We start from the raw sequence: 22,164 nt of genomic DNA, 5'->3' as shown, positions 1-22,164 counted from the left end.
TGGTGTTAGACTAGGCTGGTCATGCAGGCGATCCTTGATCTTTCGTGCCACCCACTTTCTTCAAGCCATCGGTTGACACCACTACATGAGTGAACATTTATAAAACTCCTGACCCTAAAGTACTTCATCTTATTAACTTGAGAACAATGAACTCACTATGAGCATCCATTTGCCGCACACTTTGCCCATACATGTCCTTCCTCACTTTTTTTTGAATCTCAAGACAAAATTCTGAGATATGGCATAATCAACAAGATGGTTACGACACATGTATACACTATCAAAATCTTGTCCTTGATGACGTGGTACTTCATAACAGTCTATTCTTTTGGGGCCTTCTATTGGATGTCATGCTCCTTCTTTGTCTCAAATTCATTACCTAGACCTATGATAACACCTTCATTGTGGGCGAGTTCCCCACCTACAGATTCCCCAGACCTCCTGCAAAAAAGGAAGGTTCAATTGTCTTTAAGTAAATCGTCGCCTATAACACACCTACATTAAAAGTAGAAAACAAAAAATAATAATTACCTAACTCTCTTTGATGTTTCATTGCTGATTGTTGAAGGTCTATTTCTAGACAAATCATTTGATTGACGTTGTATGTACATATCAATGGGAGAAGGCCTTTCCAACATGCACGCAACATCACTATTGTCCCTCACATCTACCATAGAGAACTGGCTTGATAAATCAGGGCCATATTGCATCAAATGCGTCAAATGTGCCTTAAGTTGGTCCAAGGAATCGTTTCGTTGAAAGAATGTCACCTTCACCATTCCCCCATCATAGAAAAGTTGCCCATCATTTGGGTTTTGCTTTAGACATCTATCAAAACACAAAGCCAATTTTACTCTCCCATCACCCATTGTTAGCCCTAGCAAATATAAATAAGCAGTGAGACAAATATGCAATAGAGCGAAGAAAAATTAAAGAAAATGAACCTTACAAAAAGAAGTCGTAATTGATTATTTTCACATTACCTACATACATAAATCACAACCATATTCATTACATATTACAATCTACTAAGAATTTGAATATCACAGTTTTAAAACATAACATTTACATATTAAAATTGTGAAAAGCATTGAACATAATCCAAGTTAATGTTCAATAAAAGAAAAAAATAAAATTACATGGCAAGCCAGCATTTATCCCATAGACAAGTGACCAAGATTAGATCTAGGCATTGCATAATTTATAGAAATTAAAAGTACTAACATTAAATATATAAACAAACAAACAAAAATCTAGCACCCAAAATTTTACTCAAATTCTCTAAATAGTGAAATTTGAATAAAAATCTCATGAAAAAATTAAGCAAAGGGAACCAAAATTGAGTAAAATTTACCGATGTCTCAAGGGTATTTTACAGATAATAAACATGAAATTGTGAATACCAAGAAGATAAAGTCATTTACCTTGATCTTTTCTTGAGGTAGGTGATGTGTGGGCCTATTGATTTGTGCGTAGAAGTAGTAGAAAGAACCGCTCAAAGGGAAAGTAAATTGTAGAACATCTCGAAGTTGCAGTAAATGGGGGTGAAAGAGCACCACAAACCACTATAGCCGTTGCAGTTTTGGTGCCAAAATTTGGCGTTAAAAAAATTGGACGAAAACATGGGAGGAAACCCTGGCCTAGTGCCACGTCTATGTCAAGTCTGTGATGACCACCACGGTTTTTGTAGAGCCGTGACGGTTTTGGTCACCACGGACTTGACATAGTCGTGAAGGGGTTAAAACAAGAATAAAAAAAATGCTAAAACGATGATATAGATGTATTAAATATTACATAAAGATAACTTTGAAATTTAAGCATCTTTATATATATATGTGGGAGCGATTTGTATAGAGCCTAGGCTCTAAACAATCAAATTAGAGCCTACCTTCAAATAGTGTCGAGAAATATGGTTTCAATACTGGATATCTTTTTGATAGCCTTAAAATATATTTTCATATTTATTTATAAAGTTTAAAGCTTAAAAAATCGTGTAGATCGAGAGATCTATGAAAACATGAAATTCTTGAAAATTGGCGATCCAAAGTACGTTACAAAGTACACTATTTTCAAAAGTTGAAATCTATTTTTTTCTCATGTCCATGCATCTTGATATCGAGATGATCACTTTGAAAATATTTGGGCATCAAAACAACGTCTTCAAGTGAAATTTTTGAGGTAGGCTCGAATTTGATTAGAGCCTCGACTCTATATAAACACACACACACACACACACACACATATATATATATATATATAGGAAAAGACTTTGTGAGCCAATGGGCTCACAAGAAAAAATGAGCCCAATGGCCCATAGTGAATATGGCCCGATCTAACAATCACGGATGCCCGATAGTGTTTAAATTTTAATTTTTTTTCTACAAATCCAAATTACTTGAAATTTTAGATATGTATTGATAAACAATAGGTGAATATTCGAAAAATATTAAAAATATTTTTCATGAAAAAATGACAAAATACCCCCATAAATTTTTAGGAGTATTTTGGTCATTTTTAATTTTGTGGATTATTTTTTTTATATTTTTATTAGGTGCGTCTTGATGAGAAGAATATTCACCTAAATTTTAAGTGATATAGATTTGTAGAAAAAAAAATTAAAATTCAAACAGTCTTGGACGTCATATCGGCCCAGATTCAATACGGGCAATTGGGCTTATGCTATTCTGTGAGCTAGTGGGCTCACCCTACAAAACGCCTATAGGAGAAAATGAACAGTGATTTCGCCTATCTTGATCACCGTCTAATGTTCATTGTATGGTCACGATTGTTCGGTCGTATTTTATTTTTAATTTTTATTTTTACAAAGGAATGACCTGAAATTTGGACCAAATGTTCATTGAAAATAGTCAAATCTATGAAAAATATCAAAAAAATATTTTACATGAAAATAATTGATTGATGAATGTTTTTTTCAGGAATTATTTTTTGTATATTTTTATTAGATGCGTCTCACTAGGATGTACACTCTCTAAATTTTATATCATTCTGATTTGTAAAAAAAAAAATGAAAATGAAAAACTACCAAACAATCGTGACCGTGCGATAAACTTTGGACGGTGATGAGGGTAGGCAAAATCACTGTTCATTTTTGCCTATGGAGGAGAAGGCTTCCCAACGCCTATAGGCGAAAATGGACAGTGATTTCACGTACCCTCATCATCGTCAAAAGTTCATCGCATGGTCACGATTGTCCGATAGTTTTTCAGTTTTCATTTTTTTTCTACAAATCAAAATGATCTGAAATTTAGAGCTTGTGTACATCTTACTGAGACGCACCTAATAAAAATATATAGTGAGACGCACACACACACACACACATATATATATATATAGGAAAAATCTTCCCAATGCTTATAAGCGAAAATGAACAGTAATTTCGCCTACCCTCATCATCGTCCAAAGTTCATCGCACGGTCACGATTGTCTGATAGTTTTTCATTTTTTCATTTTTTTTCTATAAATCAGAATGTTCTAAAATTTGGAGCGTATGTACATCTTTGTGAGACACACCTAATAAAAATATACAAAAAATAATTTGTGAAAAACTATTTATCAAAATCCCCTGAAACTTTTTAGTGGTATTTTGGTCTATTTATTTCATGTAAATTTTTTTTTTATATTTTTCGTAGATTCACCTATTTTTATGAACACACCACTCCAAATTTCAAATCATTTCGATTTACAAAAAAAAAAAGAAAAATAAAATACTACCAGAATATTGTGACCGTGCGATGAACTTTGGATGGTGATGAGGGTAGGTGAAATCACTGTTTATTTTCGTCAATAGGCATTTTGTAGTATTATATATATATATATATATATATATATATATATATATATATATATATATATATATATATATATATATATATATATATGCAGTTGGTATATGGATGCATCCCTAGCTGTAGAGGAAATGTGCACCTTGAAATTTTATCATGGTATATATTTTGATGTAAAATGTTGATAAGATTATCTCAAAATCTATTTTTATATCTAATTATACAATTTTAAATTTTAAAAATGGTTAAAATCAAGTAGATCTATAAACATATGAAAATCTTGAAAATGTATAGTGTAGATAATATGTTGTAAAATGCACTATTTCTAAGACTAAAAATCTTTTTATTTTTCATAGTCATACATCTCGATGTCGAAATGATCTATCAAATTTCAACATTAAAACTTCATTTTCCGATTGATTTTTGAGGTGCATCCGTAGTTCTACATTATAAGGTTGCACCCTTATATAAACGTTTTCATATATATATAAGTAATGATCCTATAAGACCCTCCCATCTCTCTCTCATATTCGGTTGAAATGATATAAAAGAGTTTGTTGAGGTTAATTTTTATTGTCAAAAGTGAATAAATGAGGGACATAAGAGATGAGGGGTTACGATGAAATACTTAGAGATTTTTTTATGCCGTTTGAAAGAAAAATGGAATGAGGGTCTATCATGAAATAAGATGGGGAATTAGGGTTCTGTATGAAATTTTTCCTATAAAGAATGATTAAAACAAATCACATTCAATTGAAGTTGAAAATTAATGAAAAAAAATGGTTTTTAACCCATTTTATATTTTTTAAGGGTTATTTTTAAATTTTTTTTAAAAAATTAGGAAAATATAAAATGATTATTAATGACCAAAATAATTTTAAATTTTTACCATAATCTAAATAATATTTAAAATGCATTACATATCAACTTTTTTATTTTTTAGAATTTATATGTATTTTTTTAAATTTTTTATTTTTAAAATACATGTTCATGATCCTAACGATGCAAAACCGGAACCGGTTAGCGGTTAGATGGGACGATTTTGCGATCAATGCGCCAAAAACCCAGTAGGAAGAGTACTGCAGCCATAAACAAACCCTGCAACAGTTCACCCTTCTTACATTGAAGCACAAAAAGCACCCATAAGAAAATCTTTCTCTATGCTGTGTTTGGTAGGTCCTTCATTAACGACACGTTAAACGGCTCTTTGTTTATTCTTTCACCCCGCAAAACCTTGGACACAGCCAAGCATGGGGAACGCTTCTTTTCCCATTCTGGCTATGGATTCTCCAAAACATTCTGAAACTTCTTCTTCATCCTCCAATACCACCCATTTTCAGTTACCTTGGGATTCACAGGCATTCCGCCATCTCTCTTCTTCAGTCTCTGGCTTCATCGACGGTCTTCTGCCTAAAACAGGTCCTGCACAAAAGGTACTGTCAAGCTTTCTTCTCCTTCATTGTCGTTAATGGCTATTTTGGCAACCAGAGGCCATTTTGCTTTGTTTGTATCTCTCTTTTCTTTTTGTTGCATATTTTTGAGACCCATTTTGGCGCTCATATTTTCATCATTTTCTCACTGCTGCTTAGAACTTTTGGGCATATCGGTTTTCTCTCACTTCACAAACCCATTTTGTGCTTTTGGGTTTTCATATATTTATATACTCTTTGAGATCCAAATTGGAGTTATTTCCTACTCATTTTCATAATGTTTGACACCCATTTTTTTTCCTTGATAAATTTGACTGGCAGTGGTTAACAGAGTTAGGGAGCAGGATTGAAGCGAAGAGGTGTTTTGGGAGAGTTTCAATGAATTGGCCGAGGCCTGGGCTCCTCTTTGCTGCCATCTCTCAGGAAATGAGGCAACCAAAGCATGTCTTTGACATTGCTTTGAGCCCAGAATATGTTGCCAAGACTCTCTCTGGGACATCAGTATACACTGTCAGTAATTCCAACAATGAGTTTGTATTGATTTCAGATCCCAGTAGTCAGAAGTCACTTGGGTTACTCTGTTTTAGACAGGAGGATGCAGAGGCCCTTCTAGCACAGGCAGGTTCACCCTCCACCAAGTATCGTGGAACTTGTGTAATATCATTGTTTCACTTTTCCATTTGTGTTCCTTTTTGGTTTTACAAATTTTTATCAAAATTATGCAAAATGAACTTCTACATTAAGTTTAATGAGGAAAAATGATTATTGCATACATCTTTGGTTTTGGTGAACTCAATTATTGAAGATTTATCATTTGAGGCAATAGTTATACATAGTAAATGTCCTGGGGAATTTTCCATTGAGGATTCATCTACATTGAATATTGTTGAGATTTCCTTTAGTGTGGCCTTGTAAGATACAGAAATGCTTCCTGATTATGTGTTGCTGATGATTACTTGAACCATTATATATACATAAAAATAATTGTGAGGAGTTGGATAAATTGTATGAAATTTATTGGAGGATTGCATCGTCATTTTGGAGGATTTTAGCTGTTTCCAAATTGGGATCATATAGTCTTCTTTGTGATCCACAGGTTAAGCTACGCCAACCAGTTTTAGGGAGAGGTGCAAGGGTTGTGCCTATAGCCCTTGAACAGGTACATTCACCTCATATGATGAAATTTAATGGATTCTGTACCTGAATTTATGGGTTCACACTTAAACTGTCTATTCTTATTTCTGTGGCGTTTTATTATTGTATCATGTTCTAATGGGTATTATTGATTATTTTTTTTTTTGAGAATGTTGACATTGTTGTTGTTATTATTACTATTATTATTATTTTCTGATTCTGATTTTGTTATTGCGGCTTTCGAATGGGTTTGAAAGTGCCACCTAGATGAAATCTTGTAGAGTGCGGCAGTCATGTATTGTGCTTCTCCTTTGGTGGTTTTGTTTTCCTTTCCTTGTATGAAAGTATGCATATACAAAAATATGATATTGAGGGCAATTAAAATATTTACTAATCGCTAAGTGGCATTTGGGGAATTTGGATATGCATTTTAGGCATCAATTACTTACATGGGGGCGACCTACTAGTGTGAGGGTTTTCCTTTTCTGATTAATGACTGAGCCGGCAGGCCACGCTACTATCTAAACCATTTAGCTTATGAATATCATATTGAACAGTGAGAGTTTATAGTGAATATCATTGTAGGGTGGTGGCTGATTAGGGTCATTTGGGGAATAAAATGCAAGGGTTTATGGTGATGCAAATATTTGCTTGATTTGAATTCATGTATCATGGTTTCTTGTAAACCTTTCGTTTTTGAGGTTTTTTGTTGTAGTAAAAATTATTAGATGAGAAAAGTAGATATTAATTTATATGTACTAGAAAGGGAATTGGACAGACGTAGGTGCAAGCAATAGGATGAAAGTACGATATGAGACAAATTAGGCAGGAGGTTTGTCCCAGAGAAAAGGAAATATTAAAGTTACTCCTTGACTAGCCGGTAAGTCACACCGTTGTCTTGTTCCAGTACATTTTTGAGAGGGACATGATGTCCATGGTTATGCTGAAGTTGTCATCCAAAAGTTTGCATGTCTTGAATGGTATGTGGAATCTTGCTGGGTCTGTGTAATGACGTTAAGAAAATCCTTCTCTATGTGCAACGACTGAGTAAAGTTAATGAGCAGTATGAGCACCATTTCTGCAATGATCAGGCTGCAAATCTGACTCAATTTTTGAAAAGTCTTCCAAGGGACCCCCTAACATTCTCTGAGTACTGAACTATCCCTTGCTTGGAGGTGGTTCTAAGGAATTATACATCAAACTTAAGTTTCAAAGTACTTGGAACTGGATGCTCCATTGTAGGCTTCTGATATTCTCTAACCATGAATCTTCAATGTATTAAGGAATATTACTGTGTACTCTAATTCAGAGACCCCTCCCTTGCCAACATATTCACCTCCTCATTAGTTGAAGGTCACCCACATGTTATTGGTGTTTGCATGAATCTATTTGAACACATTGTGGAGGTGCCATGGCACATCTCCTCGCTAATACTGCAGCAAATAACCTTCTTGGAGTCTCCCATAGCATGGCTAAAAAGCAGAAAGAAAGTCCATTCTTTTTTTTTTATTGATTTTTCTTTGAATTGTACTCTATTCTTCTCAGAGGCACTCCATTTGGTTTTCTTTTTGCAAGGAAAAAATTTGGGCTTAGGCACCCATTATTCGTGACCCACTATACCTTTATCCTTTCCTTCTAGCCATGGAATGTTTTGGTATGCTCTTCAGCAAAGAGCTCGAAAGTGAATGTTTGCAACCACTATACACCCTAGAATGGTGTCCACCCCTATCCATCTACTATACACTGATTACGTACTCATCTTTAGCAAAGCCTCATCCAAAGCTTGCCAACCTTGAAAACAAACCCTTCTCTGATTTCAATCATATTCTGGCCTAGGGGACAACTCTGATTGCAACCTTTCTCTAATTTCTATCCTATTCCGAAGGTTCCACTCATCTGACATGTTTAGTAGAAGTCAGGTGGATGTGCTGTCTGTGGTGGTTGACTGCCTTATGCTTGAGCTACTTTGGAGCAGGCATGTCAAGTCTAGGGACTGATCTATTCTATCAAGCTACCACGATCTCCCAATTAAGTTAAGTTCTATCGACCTAAATACAAATCCATATAACATTAAAATTGGAAAAAGAAGAAGAAGGATTTGTAATTTCTTGAAATGTGCACCCTAGCAGAACTACCTTGCATCTGTCTAGATTTGCCACTGTTGGAACACAGTCTCAACTCTAAACTTTGTCGACCCATGGATGTGAGGAGCGTGGTTTGGGGGTGGCGATCCCCATTGGAATCTCACTCTAGTGATCCCAAAGCCGGAACCTAAGTGGAGCTTGCTCCGATTACCCCATCAGGGGATCTTGATCTCGATCCCTATCTAAAAGGGATGTCGAACCTATGGAAGGGGGGTCATGACCATATGAACCTTGAACCTAAAAGGGATCGCGAGCTCATTGAAAATGGGGGAGGACAATCTTGTTTTGAAGGGATCTCAATCCCAGGGGAAGCTTCAAAAGTTTGTACATTTTGAACCTGACGTCTTTGAATTTGTGCTGATTGTTTGCTTTCTAATGATTTTCTTGTTAATGACCACCTATGGATGATTTTTGTTATCTGTTTTCGTGGTTGTGGTTTGCTTCGGTGCTTGAAAACTGGCGAGCTGACTTGGAATTGCCAAGTTGACTCGAACCTGGGAGGGCCCTTGGTCTGGGATGGTCTCGAACCAAGATATTGCTTCAGTTGTCCAGAACTGGGCAGTTCTTACTGTAGTGAATCACCCTGTCCTACTGTAGTGAATCACTTTAATATATATATATGGGTGCGGTTTGTATAAGGCCGATTCTCTAAACAATCGAAGTAAAGTGCACCTTCAAATACTGTCGAGAAATGTGGTTTCAATACTGGAAATCTTTGTGATACCCTTAAAATATATTTTCATCGCTAATTATAAAATTTGAAGCTTAAAAAATAGTGTAGATTGAGCGGATCTAGGAAAACTTGAAAATCTTGAAAATTGACGGTCCAAAAATGCATTACAAGATGCACTATTTCCAAAACTTGAAATCCATTTTTTTCTCATGTCCATGCATCTTTTGGTCGAGATGAACAATTTGAGGATATTTGGGCATCAAAACAACCTCTTCTAGTGAAATTTTTGAGGTGCGGCATATTTTATTGTTTAGAGCCTCGCACTTATATAAACTTTTTCTTATATTTATATGTGTGTGTGTGTATATATATATATATATTTCCTAATTTCAAAAAAGAAATAAACATGGTGAGAAAAGAATTCCAAGTCTTTACTACCAAAGACGGAAAAGAAATCCAATCTGTCCATTCTCCTGAGGTACCTCTGGATATTAAAGGGGTTAAAGCCGTACCCTATAAACTTGAACCCAAAGGGTTAAATCTCACAACAACGGTAGAGAGTATAAACCATGTTATTGAACAAAATAATTATACAAATTTATATTTGAAAAGCCTAGGTAAACAAGTATCTAGGACAGAACTCACGGTTAGTAAAGAAGATCTCAAAAAAGAAAAACCTGAATATCTAGAAGGAAAACTAGATAAGCATGAAGTCAGGAAGAAGGAGAAGGAACCTGTCATGTTCAAACCTCCTCCTGAACATCCAAATAAAACCTCTAAACTTAATCCAGTTATCAGTGAATTCCTAGACCAACTCATTGCCAAATTGTCTCAATTAGACATTGAAAAAGAAGATCGTCAGGACCCTCATACTATGCTTTCTAGCTTCCTTGCTACCACAAAGGAGATGAAACAATGAAAAAATGTAATGGCATATTTCACATAGTGCCTTTAATTAGGCTAATACTGTGAAGTGACATACTGACTCTTTTACAGAGCTATTTTTAATGCAATAGTAAAATAATGATTCTCTACTCGAACTGCCTCATGGCCATTACGATTGTTAAGTTCTTCACTTGCAAGCCTATCTGTCAATCGAACTTACCTAAGGATGTGGCCTAATATGGCCATATAAAGTTAATGCTTTTTAAATTTATTTCTTGCATCTTGGCTATATTGATGGTGTTCTAAAACTTTCTGGAGATATAGGCTCAAGTTTATTTTTTTTTGAGAATTAAGGATCTATTCTACAAATAGTTAATGTTGTTGGACGAAGGATTTAGAGTGCAACTAATACCAAAGCTTAGTCTGCCATGTGACATTTTGGATTAGAGAGTTTCTAACTCTGAATGGAAATTTGAGTTTTATTTTTTTGTGAAATCCTTTCGTTTCTTTCCTTTTGTGCTTAGTCAGAGTTTAAGAAGTGGGAAAGGCATGTTAACATGATCCAATGCTTAGCAAGAGAGTTATGTCTAGCATCTTCTTGTATGTACTTGTTTAAAATTGGTATTTGCACTTGATGTATTTTTCTTGGTTATCTTTGTAATACGTCTTTGTTGGAAAAGAATTCATGCTACTGCATGTCTTGCTTCGGACTATTCTGTTGGAAATTCTTATTTTCTCTAATGATAGGTGTATATGCTGAAAGTTGAAGGGATTGCATTCCGTTTTCTACCAGATCCGGTTCAAGTGAGAAATGCCATGGAGGTTAGATCTCGATATGCTCTTACAATTATGAGAAAGGTTTTCTGATGGATTTGATACTCTCTTTTGTACTTAATGCTTCATGCATTTTTAGCTCATTCTGCTGGCTATCTATGTACCAATTATGAGTCAGGGTTTCAGAATCAGCTTTAATGCATACTTTGAGATTCTTTATTTCTAACCGAAATGGTTATGATGACCATCACAATTTGCTGGAAAAGCTTTCTCACTGGAAATCCTGAAGTGAAATATCTTGGTCTTTCTGCTACCAAATACTCTCATTTCTGTGAAGTGGGAATTTCTTCTTGGTAATAACTTGTTTGAATGGTCACTTGTCTGCAAATACTTCAATGGAAAGTTTGCATGACAACAAATTCATCACTCGCCATAGTGATATAATTCTTTTGAAGGCTCGAGTTTCTTTATTTTGCTCACCATGTTGAGATCCCTTAAATCAGAGCGTGTTCATGACACTCCATTCTTATGAATGCACACATATTGTCTTCTTATTAAAAATTAGCCAGTGAATCGTCTTTCTTGGGATTGAGAGCCAGATATGGGAGCTGGCTTAGGATTGGGAGTGGGGGATTGTCAAAGGCTAGAAGATCCTTATGGATGGGGTTGTCTTCTGTACAATGCATATGTTAGGGATCGGATCTTCATCCCAACATTTTGTAGATCTTATTCTTGACCTTTTGGGATCTTGATCTTTAACTTTTCGAGGATCTATCTCTCAACCTCAAAGAGTACATAAAATTTTGGACTATATATACTCTTTAGAGTATGAATCTCTTTATCTATAGTTAGCAAGCAATGCAACTATATTGAAAGTATAGTTGCAATGCTAGCTTGCTATATATAAAGAAAATCATCAGCTTGGTCATTATCTTGGTCTTTAAGGTGGGAATCAAGATTAAGATTTCTTACAGTGGGATCAAGATCCCAAAATTTAAAAATTGAGATTCCTTGAAGATCCCTATTCTTGGAGCGCCTGAGCGAGATACCGGTGCATGATCACTGCTTGGGTTGGGAAATCCTAACAACTTTACGATGAACACTCCTATGTCTTTATTTTTTATTGTGAAAATATATTCCCCTGCTAAAATTGCTCTCGTATGTTACAAGTAGTTTATTTTTCATATATATTGTTATTTTGATGGTCCCAAATTTCCCAAGTTGAGGCCCTTGAGCCACACTTCTGGTATCATATGGGTAGCGCAAGTTTAAAGTGACATTATTTCCCCATCTGATTAGGCAAGTTTTCTTTGGATTGACATGTATTTTTTACATTAAGGTAATGTAATTTATGTGTAATTTTATACGAGTTTGCAACTGGTTCCTTTCATTATATCTCCTGAGTTTTCTAAGCTATACTAATCTTTCCTGTACCACCTAACTTATTGTTGCCGAAATGCCTCCTTGTAGAATTAAGAGATTAATGTTTTTGCTGTCGTTTGTAGCACCTAGGATTGTAACAAATGATCCATAATGGAATTCCTCCACTGCCCCAATCATAAGTGATCTTATTGGCTGCTGAGTTGGCATTGCAAAGGATATGGTGGAAAGTTAATGACATTTCCTTATTCTTGTCCAAGGTGTTTGCCATTCTCCACAAAAAGGGGCAATTTTCATTGTCCCGCCTGATTACCACCTGATTTCATTAAGCTTTTTAGTAAAAGGTAGCTGCCAAGGACTTGCAATTGGGCAAAGTCTGCCTCAAAAAGCACCACTTAGGTAAAACTCCTAACTACGTGGTCACCTTGCAAAAATCACTAGTGGGTGGAATATCAGCCGGAAATGATTTTTTTAATTTTTATTTTGGGATAAGCGGGTTAAGAGTTTTACAATCCTTCAAAATCCCCTAGCTCTGGAAAAAGGGAAACTATTTGTATATAAATGAGTGTACAACAACCCTTCTAAATGAGTGAACAACAACCCTTAGCCTCTTTCGATTTGTAAATCGAAATATTAACTATGGTCTTGACTTGTGGAATGTGGTTTTAACTGTCATAGTATCATGTGATTGTGTGAAATGTAAATGTACGACTTTCATAATGCTTAGCCAATTGGTTTTACTTTGATAGACATTGCTAATTCATTAGCTTGTCATTGAGTTATAATTCTTGGAAATGCCTGTGATTCTGATTCGCTTTAGGAATTAGAATCGCGGAATCGTGTGCCAGATGATTCCTAATCTCGGAATTGCCATCCATACAGTGAAAATCATTGGAGGTGTGATTCCCAATAATCGGAATCACGATCCAATAAAATTGGATCTGTGATTCCTATTTGTAGGAATTAGTATCCCATCATGTTGAAATCAAGTTTCCTACCTTTAAGGAATCACACGACCCAAAACCTTTCAATGGTTTCGGGAATCCGGATCTGACGAAATAGGAATCGTGATTCCTACATTACTGGAATCGTTGTCCCCATCGATTTGGATTTGAAATTTGCACAATTCAAGTGGGGCTGCCACTCACTACGTGATTTATAGATTGATAAATTTGTTGGGTAGCTTGGCAGAGATTATTGTACATAGATTCATCTCAAATGTTTATTAAGGCTTTTTTGGCTCTCACAACATCACAGTCCCGAAACCCAAATCATTGGTATTTAACCTTGTAACAAAATGTAATATGATGCGAAAGGGTTCCTGGAACTTCTCATGGAGCTGCCCCTGGAACATACAATTTGTGAACATATTTTTGAATCTTCATTCCATGCCATCAGAACTTGATTCGATTTTGATCGAAATATTATTCAGTGCATCTATGAACCACACCTTTTGACGATATGGATCTAGCTTCCAAACAACATGGATTCGCTTCGCAATTCCTAAAAAAATGGAATCAATGTCACGCACATGTTGTATCGCATTGTTGTGCAACTATGAATCGAAAATTCTGCAATATGGAATCTAGATTCCAGGCTTCCAGGAATCGAGATTCAAATAATAATCTAGAGCACATTTCGAGAAACTTGGAAATGTGATTCCTATCTTCTTTCATCTTGGAAACCGTGGAATCACGATTCTGAACCGGAATCATGACCTCGGTACACGATTCCGGTAACTATACATTGCATTAGTGGTTCATGCAGGTTTTGCATTTCATAGATATGCAATTATGAATATTACGATGTCTTTGTCATTTTTTCGGGGACCAAGAGCACACAACCTATGTGACTTATTAGCAGCACTAGTGTTCAAGGACTCAACCGTGTCCACTTGGACTTGGCCACATCACTCGGCCTTAGCTTATGGCAGAGGGGAGTTCTAGTACCCAAATCGACCTTGTTAAAAATTCTTAAAAAATCATAAATTTTGTGAAAAATCACCAGTATGTGATTGAAATATGTTTTTTAATGAATATTATGGGTTTTATGATGATTTGGGAGCTTTTCTTATTATATGCTGAAATTTTTTATTTTTCCTTTGTTTTTATTTTTCGGAAATATTTCAAGTTATAAATTGATGTCTATTTACTTTTTTCATCTTTTATAGACTTCTAATGATTTCTATTCCTTTTTTTTATTTTGTTCCATTTTTAAATGCTTTTAACAACTTTTTTACACTTTGTTTTTGAATTTGTAGCATATTTTGGGCTTGCATAGGACTTGGCCAAGTCCGCTCGGACTCGGGTTACTCGGCTCAGGCCAGGTCCAAGTCTGAGCCTGAGTCAATTTTCAAAACATTTAGTAATGAATTTCAATTCTAATTTCCGTTGATGTTTTGAATTTTTTTTTTTTTTTAAATGATGATGCCCAACTCAGTCACTTGCTTGGATTTTGATTGGCACCTCTAAGACACTTGAACCCCATAAGCATGGATTCCGCCTCTCTTTTCTGACAGCACTGGCATTTAAGGTGTCACACTCAAGAAAATAGAGTCCTCCTAGGCTATCTTAAAAAAATGCCTAATCCTTGTAAAGAGAGCTTGTGGTTCTGCTTCTGATGACTTACAAATACTAATGAGACCTGAGAAGAGACCCCTGAGATCATCACCTAGGATGTTGCTGAGTCCTGAAGGCCCTAAGTTTTAGATGAACTTTCTCTCGAAGTTTAGCTTCTCCCAAGAGCCAATGGTGGGTTGGGGACCAACTGATTATTGATCTAACTGGAAATTGCCGCAAATGGTTTTGAATATGTTTCGGTGGAATTTTTGGTACTCTGTTTAGATATATATATATATATATATATATATATATATATATATATATATGTTTTCCCCTAAAATTTGAATTGGGAGATCTAATTCACAATGATTGGATCTTCTGATACCAAATATATTAATTGCAGAAACCAAAACATGTTCTCCATTCGCCTGGGGGATTTCACAACAGTTTATTCATACTTTTCTTATGACTCAGAGGGAACTCAGTTTGTGATCTAACTCAAAATTTTAGGTTCTTCTTGTCTGACTTGCATGAATGAAAAAAATGCAGTAGACATACTTTTTAAATTACAAATATATATATATATATATATATGTATATATATAGTAGTTTATGGAACTTTAACAAGAAAAGCTTGGATACAGAGCAAGATTTGCAGCCAAAATGTTATTGGTTATGAATACTATTTCATAAAAAAAAGACTACAGAAAAAATGAAAATAAGATAGAAAAGTACACATGATGTATGATCTATTGCTGCCAAATTTTAAATCTGGGGGCTGGTGATGTTCTTTTGCATACCCTTATTTTATTTTAATTTTTTAAATGTCACTATGATAAGTACTTCATCTCACTTAAAACCTTTTTCCCTGCCATTAATTGGCCCATGTACATGTCATGTCTTAAAGGCCAATTTTGGGGTTGGCATTTCTGACATGTGTATTCATGTTGAATTCTAACACGTGTCCGTATGCTTGTGGCATAGCAAAGACCCAAGGATCTTTGTAAAAATAATTATCAAATTAGAGATGGAAAAAAAGAAAGGGGGGGGGGAGGATGGGGGTGTTTTAAATGCTATTTAAGTCATTTAATGACTTCAAATGCCATTTAAAGCAATAAGTCACATGCCATGAAATAGAAAAGGCACACATAGATGTGTCTAATGCATTTAATGCCAAGTATAGAAGTTCACAAATGTCATTTGAGAAATGGGAGAAAACAGTGAGTGGGCTATAACGTATAAAAAGATGGTATGATCCCCCAAACATATGACCATATATAATTTAAGTCTTATAACTATAAAGGTGATAATGGTCCTTAAGAATTTTTTTATATATATATATATATATATATATATATATATATATATATATATATATATATGTTTTGAAACAAAAGATTAAGTAAAACTAATAGGTTGATTGCCATTTGTCCCCCAAATTCTCTTGTGACCTTTTCATATAAGCTCATTTCCTTCCCAATCTTGATTTGCATATTTCGCTTTGGGTGTAAACTATATATCTATCTATCAAGGAATGTAAGCCCCCTTCTAATCTCAGGATGGTAGAAAATTTGGCTTTCTGCCAAAAGAATTGTGGGTTGGGCTCAGTAACCAGCTGCATATGCCATATATTATCTATAATATCCAGTACTTCTCAGATTGGCTCTTCGTATACTTAAATGTTGCAGCTATTGCCTCATTGCCCTATCCATAGTCTCATATATGTTGCTCCATGGCAGGCATAGAGTCACTATCAAAGATCCTAATACCTCCACCAAGGGCTTTGAGGTCCAAAACTACCTACTTAAAATCTGCTCCACCATGACCTTCCCAATAGACTTCCTTCTTGGCCCAAACATAATCACGCCAGGCTGATGAAGTAACCATGGCTCTCAACCCATCCTTTTTGTTGCATCATACTTGGCAAGGTGAAGAAGTTAGTGGCAAATCTAATTTCTCAAAAAAAAAAAAAGTTAGTGGCAAATCTAGTTATTGCGGCCCCACTACCTCCCTCTCATTTGTATGTTTCCTCATGGAAGTGAGAAAAAATGAGTGGTTGTAGATAAATTTTGTGATCTACTTTGCTTCCTCTACAGCCGACTCAACATGGGACATCACCCAATTTGCTCAAGCATCAAATCTAAGCATCGTGCAGCACAAGAGGGCCAAAAGATATGAGGCTAGTTCTCTTGCAGCAACTGCCCCCTAAGGGTGTAGTTGTCCGCATTATCAGTAATGAAATGGACCACATGCTTTGGCCCAACTTCCTCTACAGCCTCCCTAAACCGCCCTACCACTTCCGGCCTGGTCCTAATAATATCTCTCACATCCATGGACCTCAATGAAACAGCACCCTTATGGCAGTAAACTTTAGCTACCCTTCCCTCTTATCTTTCCATTCATCAGTGATAATAGGACCTGTATGGATGACCCATATCCCCCTAAAGCTCTTTGTGAAACTCTACATTTTCTGCAAGCAACGTACTCCTCACATCATGATAATTAGGGCCTTTAAACTCTAGGCCAATGGATGTAATTGCATCCTACAGAGGCTGAGAAAACATGGAGCAGACTGCATTGAAAGGGATGAAATTGTGATATGTACTGCATTGAAAGGGATGAAATTGTGATATGTACTGCATTGAAAGGGATGAAAGTGCGATACATCCACCGGGCCAAACACATATGTGCTCTCTCTCCAGCCAACACACTTTTGATGGTTGGTTAGGAGCCAGGTGTTGTCCTAGGTGGGAAATAGTCCCCCATCTCCCCAGGCCTCCTAGGCCTGCTAGATATGGTCCCACTAGGTGGTGTGCCAGCAGGCTCTTTCCCTGCCCTCCTTGTCCTAGACAATTGACGCTCCTGTTTTTCTTCAAAATCCTTTTCTATAAGAGTCATGTGAGGATATTCTCTATCTAATCAACTATTGCCTGCCCCTTTTGCTTCTCACTACAATGTTTTACATTGCTCCTTTGCATGTCGTGTATACTGTGAGGGGAACGTTAGGGCATTTGGCCACATTTCTTTTCTTATTCTCCAAATTCTCCTTCACCTTATGTATTTCCCTCCCTTTATTTGTCTTGAATGTTGCATGCCTATATTTTCCCATTTCTTACCTTTCTTTTTTCGTCTAACATGCCCCCATTAGACCTACTAGAAGCCATATTTAACTTTTGAAGTTCCTAATTCAACTATTTTAATCACGCAAATTTCCAACTTCCAATTCCAAGAACGAAACTCAAACAAGTAATCAACCGACACGAAATCTCAGACTAAAAAGTTCCATACTTCCAAACCACCACCAAGTGCACCTCAAAAATCAATAATTTTAAGTTCACCAACCATACATCAAAAGAAATAAACAACATGAATTTAATAATTCAATAATTTTTTTCAAAAAACCCTTTATTAAAATCCTAACTACAATTTTTTTTCCCATTTCCATTATCATCCTCCTCCTCCTCCTCCTCCAAGCCTTATCCCAATTATTTGGGGTCGGCTACATGAATCCTGTTCTTCCATTCTTTTCTATCAAGGGCCATATCCTTAGTAAGACCAACGTCACCATATCTTTTTTCACTATTTCTATCTATGTCTTTTTGGGCCTTTCCCTTCCCTTTTAGATCCTTCTACTTGAACCAAATAGCACCTCCTAACCGGTGTTGTATTGGGTCTACACTTTATATGGTCAGCCCACTTAAGTCTACTTTCCCTCATCTTGTCACCTATTGAACCCATATCTAATTATAGTCGTATGTATTTATTTCGAATTCCATCTTTTATTGTCTTGCCACTCATCCATCTCAACGTCCTCATCTCATCCATGCTCATCCTATAGATATGTTGTTTTTTGAACACCCAACATTCTATCCCATAAAGTATGGCTGGTCTTGCAGCTTTCCTATATAACTTGCCCTTCAGTCTCAATGGTTTGCGGAGATCACATAAAAGTCTAGATGCACATCTCCACTTCGCCACCTAGCTCTAATTCTATGTGTGACGTCTTCCTCAATCTCTCCATTCTTGTGGATTATCGACCGTAAACATAAGAAACAATCTCTTTTAGGTATTTTTTGAAAAAAATTTCTATTTTTAATATAAGAATTTAGTTTAAGCTTTAATGAAACAAAATAATGCATAAGGAAAAAAAAAAAAACAAATTTTCATCCACATACAAATGCTAATAAAAAACCATAATATCAATTTGGAACATCTTTCATGACAATTTCCATGGCACCATGATAGCCTTCAAGCATTAATGGAACAAACAAATGCATAAAAAACAAGATTCAGTTAGAAAAAGATCAAACTGAAAATAAAGATGCATATAGATCAAACCGAAAATATCAGAATAAATTAAAGTAGATCAACTTGAAAATGGAAAACAATAAACTTACCAAGAAATCGAAAATAAAGTGACATATTTGGAGGGTAAGTGTTTTCTATACCCCATAGTTTGATTAAAGTACTAAACCAGGCCTTATTTTAACACTTTGATGATTAAAGTGCCATAGAACGAAAATAAAGGAGCAAAGGAAAATAAAAGCGAAACAAACTTGGCATTTGTTTTAACATTGGCATACAAGTCTTCCTAGAAAGCGAAAGTATACAACAACAAACTTAATAATGATGAAACAATCATTAAAATAAGCAAAAGAAACATTATTTTGTATTGATTTGAAAAGAAAAAAACACTTGACAAAAAAACCTTAAAAAATGTTTTTTTTTTTTTTTTTAATCACAAAACATAAAATGCAAGAAAATGGTTTAATAGACTTACTTGGGACTTCAAATGGGGCGGATTGATGGCCGGAATCTTCACAGGAGGTCATCGTAAAAATCGGGCTAGGGTTGGGGAGTTTTTAGGTAGAGAGAGGGAGAAAGAAAAATCGCCAAACTATTGTCTTTTGAAAAAGGTTTTAAGACTTCAGAACCCATTCTTTCAAGGCCATAGACCAAAAATCCCTACAGAAAGTGAAAAAGAACAAAAGAACCACCCCGAAAGGTGGTGAAATGAACAAAAAATAAACAAGGGGCGGAAAAAGTAATTTCACAGGGCTATAGGGACCGGCCGGTTCAGTCTTGAACTAGTAGACCAGCCTGGTCAGTCCACCTGTTCGTGCCCAGTCAGTGGGCAATCCAGTCCAGGAGATCAAACCATAATGGAATGGAATAGCCACCAGTTGTCTAGTTCCTGTCTGAACTGGCCGTATGGTCCGGTTCTAATTACGCTGCCCTGCTTTGATGGCCTTGGCCGTAGTAAAGAGATGTCGATGTCAGTCTGTCTTGTTAATACTTTTTGTTATGTACATTCGGCTGAAATTCGTTTGTTAACTATGACTACACATGGTTTCAGTTATAGATCGGTCAATAAAATATTTTGCAACAAATCTGCATTTCCGTTATTCATTTTGTGATGTCCAACTATTATTTGAATCACTAAGAACTACATGTTTTTCAATTTTTTACCATTCTTTTCTGTTGAGTAGTGTTAGCATGAGGCCTCTGCCTCATGCAAAAACCATAAGGCTTGCGGTTCTTGCAGACACCAATAGTCTCCACTCCAAATCCATCTTTTATTGGGTTGAGGAATAAACCCATCCTAAAGCCCTGCAAATCCATTTCTGCCCTACAAAATGGATTTTGGAGTTCCTAAAATGGTGCAAATATATGTGATCTTCCAGATTGCATGCTGGATCATATGCATGACTTTAAAAATTTGACAGTCTTAGGGCTTCAGAACCATTTTTTTTGAGGGTCTTGATGTTAGGCGTCAAGAAGATGGATTTCTAGATTTATGGGGTGCTAGTAATCCAAAAGATGTAGGATGAGGGTTAGGAATCGGACTGCAGCTCGAGTGTTGGCAGTTGATGTTAGCAATGCTACATCTCAAGTTCGATTCCTACCACTGACCCTCCCAAATAAAAAGATGGTGTGCCTAACTTTTTGGGCTGAGGCCCAAACCTTGCCAAATACTTTACCTTCAGGATCATGCTTGCATGCGTTTCTGATTGATTATCACCTGAAGGACATGGATGGATGAAATGCACTGTCTGGATATTTACATGGTATAGGTTTTTTTGATTATGGCTGCCAATGCTTTTGTTTCCAGCTAAAGAATTCAGATCTTTCAAAGGCCTTTGATGGTGTTCCAGTATTTCAGGTATGGATGCTTAAGCTACTTGGAAGGCCATCTCCTGCTTCTTACCTTTTATTTCTCTTTCTTATTTGTGTTGTTTTAGATTCTCGAGTGTTTGCAACAAAATTTTCATTTTATTCTTTTTGTATCAACAGTCTGATCTTTTGGTTGTTAAGAAGAGGAATAGGCGCTATTGCCCCCTATACTTCCAAAAGGTTTCTTCACTATCCATTATCTCCCTCTCTCCATCATGCGGCTCTCTCTCTCTCGCTAGAAATCAGTATCCATGGTTCAAGTTCAAGCTCCAATGGGCCCCTTTTGCTGATCAGTTGTACTTTACATGATTGTAGGAAGATATCGAGCGAGAACTTTTGAAGGTCTCGAGGGCATCAAGAGGACCAGCCTCATCTCAGCGCATTGTGGTACTTGAAATTCCCTTAATTTTGTAATGACCAACTAACTTAGAAAGATTTGTGGTCTTGGTGGGTGACATTGCATTTCTTTCGCTGATAGGTCGGAAGCTTAGAAGATATTCTCAAGAAAATGGAGGTGAGTAGAGCTTTACACCATTCTTCTAGCAATTATTATCTGGCCTTTTTCAGCAAGTATTATCTGAGCAATACTCCGGTTTAACTCATGCTTTTCTTTGTGTAGTTGAACAAGAGAAACTCTGGATGGGAAGATCTGATCTTTATTGCACCTGGAAAAAGCTATTCCCAGTATTTTCAGGAAGTCACTGTATGAGCCAGATGATGCTTTGAATTTGGGATTCTCACCTTTGAATCAATGCATAGGAGTATGCGTCTGCCATTATTCATCCCGTTCTTTGGATGATCTGGAAAAACTTGTTGATATACTGGAAAATCACTCTCTCTCTCTCTCTCTCTCTCTCTCTCTCTCTCTGTTTTGTAGGAGCTCGCACAAATAGAAAAATGGCACAGGTTTCTCTCGTTTCCATCCTAGTGTTTTGGTGATCGCAGATAAAACAAAAAAATGGAGGGAGACCGCGATGAGTAAGAGACTCATTTTTTTCCAGATAAAACAAGTACTGTGAGAATTTCTTGCAAGAGAGGTAACACATAATTCAACCAAGAAGGTTAGATGTCTGGAATCCTCTTAAATGTAAGGTCAAATGTACAACTGTGTACCGTTGAATAGCATTGAAGTATAATATGAATTACTTTGAAATTCCTCATGAAGCCATGACTTTTTTGAAGAGGTAAATGATGTGAAAATTTCTC

At 36.0% G+C, this 22,164-nt stretch overlaps 1 protein-coding gene across 8 annotated transcripts; it reads left to right on the top strand.

Moving 5' to 3' along the window:
- Positions 1-4,815: 4,815 nt before the first annotated feature.
- On the top strand, positions 4,816-22,122 carry TIC22-IV (Tic22-like family protein). Of its 8 annotated transcripts, none has more exons than XR_016054478.1 (10): positions 4,816-5,236; positions 5,555-5,851; positions 6,330-6,392; positions 10,817-10,891; positions 20,897-20,947; positions 21,079-21,138; positions 21,274-21,345; positions 21,437-21,472; positions 21,578-21,719; positions 21,836-22,122. XR_016054478.1 is itself a non-coding variant. In XM_088865226.1 (9 exons), the coding sequence occupies exons 1-9, from the start codon at positions 5,054-5,056 to the stop codon at positions 21,665-21,667; spliced, it is 927 nt and encodes a 308-aa protein (XP_088721352.1). In that variant the 5' UTR covers positions 4,816-5,053; the 3' UTR covers positions 21,668-22,122. The 8 variants fall into 8 exon arrangements, 4 of the variants coding, with proteins under 4 accessions (XP_088721352.1, XP_088721351.1, XP_088721354.1 ...); XR_016054477.1 differs by having other exon boundaries at positions 5,555-5,887; XR_016054480.1 differs by lacking the exon at positions 21,079-21,138.
- Positions 22,123-22,164: the final 42 nt, after the last annotated feature.

This window comes from Amborella trichopoda, chromosome 4 (genome assembly GCF_054954075.1).
Source record: "Amborella trichopoda isolate Santa Cruz 75 chromosome 4, AtrichopodaSantaCruz75HAP2 v2.0, whole genome shotgun sequence".
NCBI lineage: Eukaryota > Viridiplantae > Streptophyta > Magnoliopsida > Amborellales > Amborellaceae > Amborella > Amborella trichopoda.
This window is presented reverse-complemented; position numbering and strand designations above follow the sequence as displayed.

Bases quoted from the DNA above. Each gene is read 5' to 3' on its own strand.
- TIC22-IV (XM_088865225.1), top strand. From the start codon at position 5,054: ATGGGGAACGCTTCTTTTCCCATTCTGGCTATGGATTCTCCAAAACAT. The intron at 5,237-5,554 runs GTACTGTCAAGC...TTTGACTGGCAG, and splicing joins AAACAGGTCCTGCACAAAAG to TGGTTAACAGAGTTAGGGAG. The intron at 20,948-21,078 runs GTATGGATGCTT...TTGTATCAACAG, and splicing joins ATGGTGTTCCAGTATTTCAG to TCTGATCTTTTGGTTGTTAA.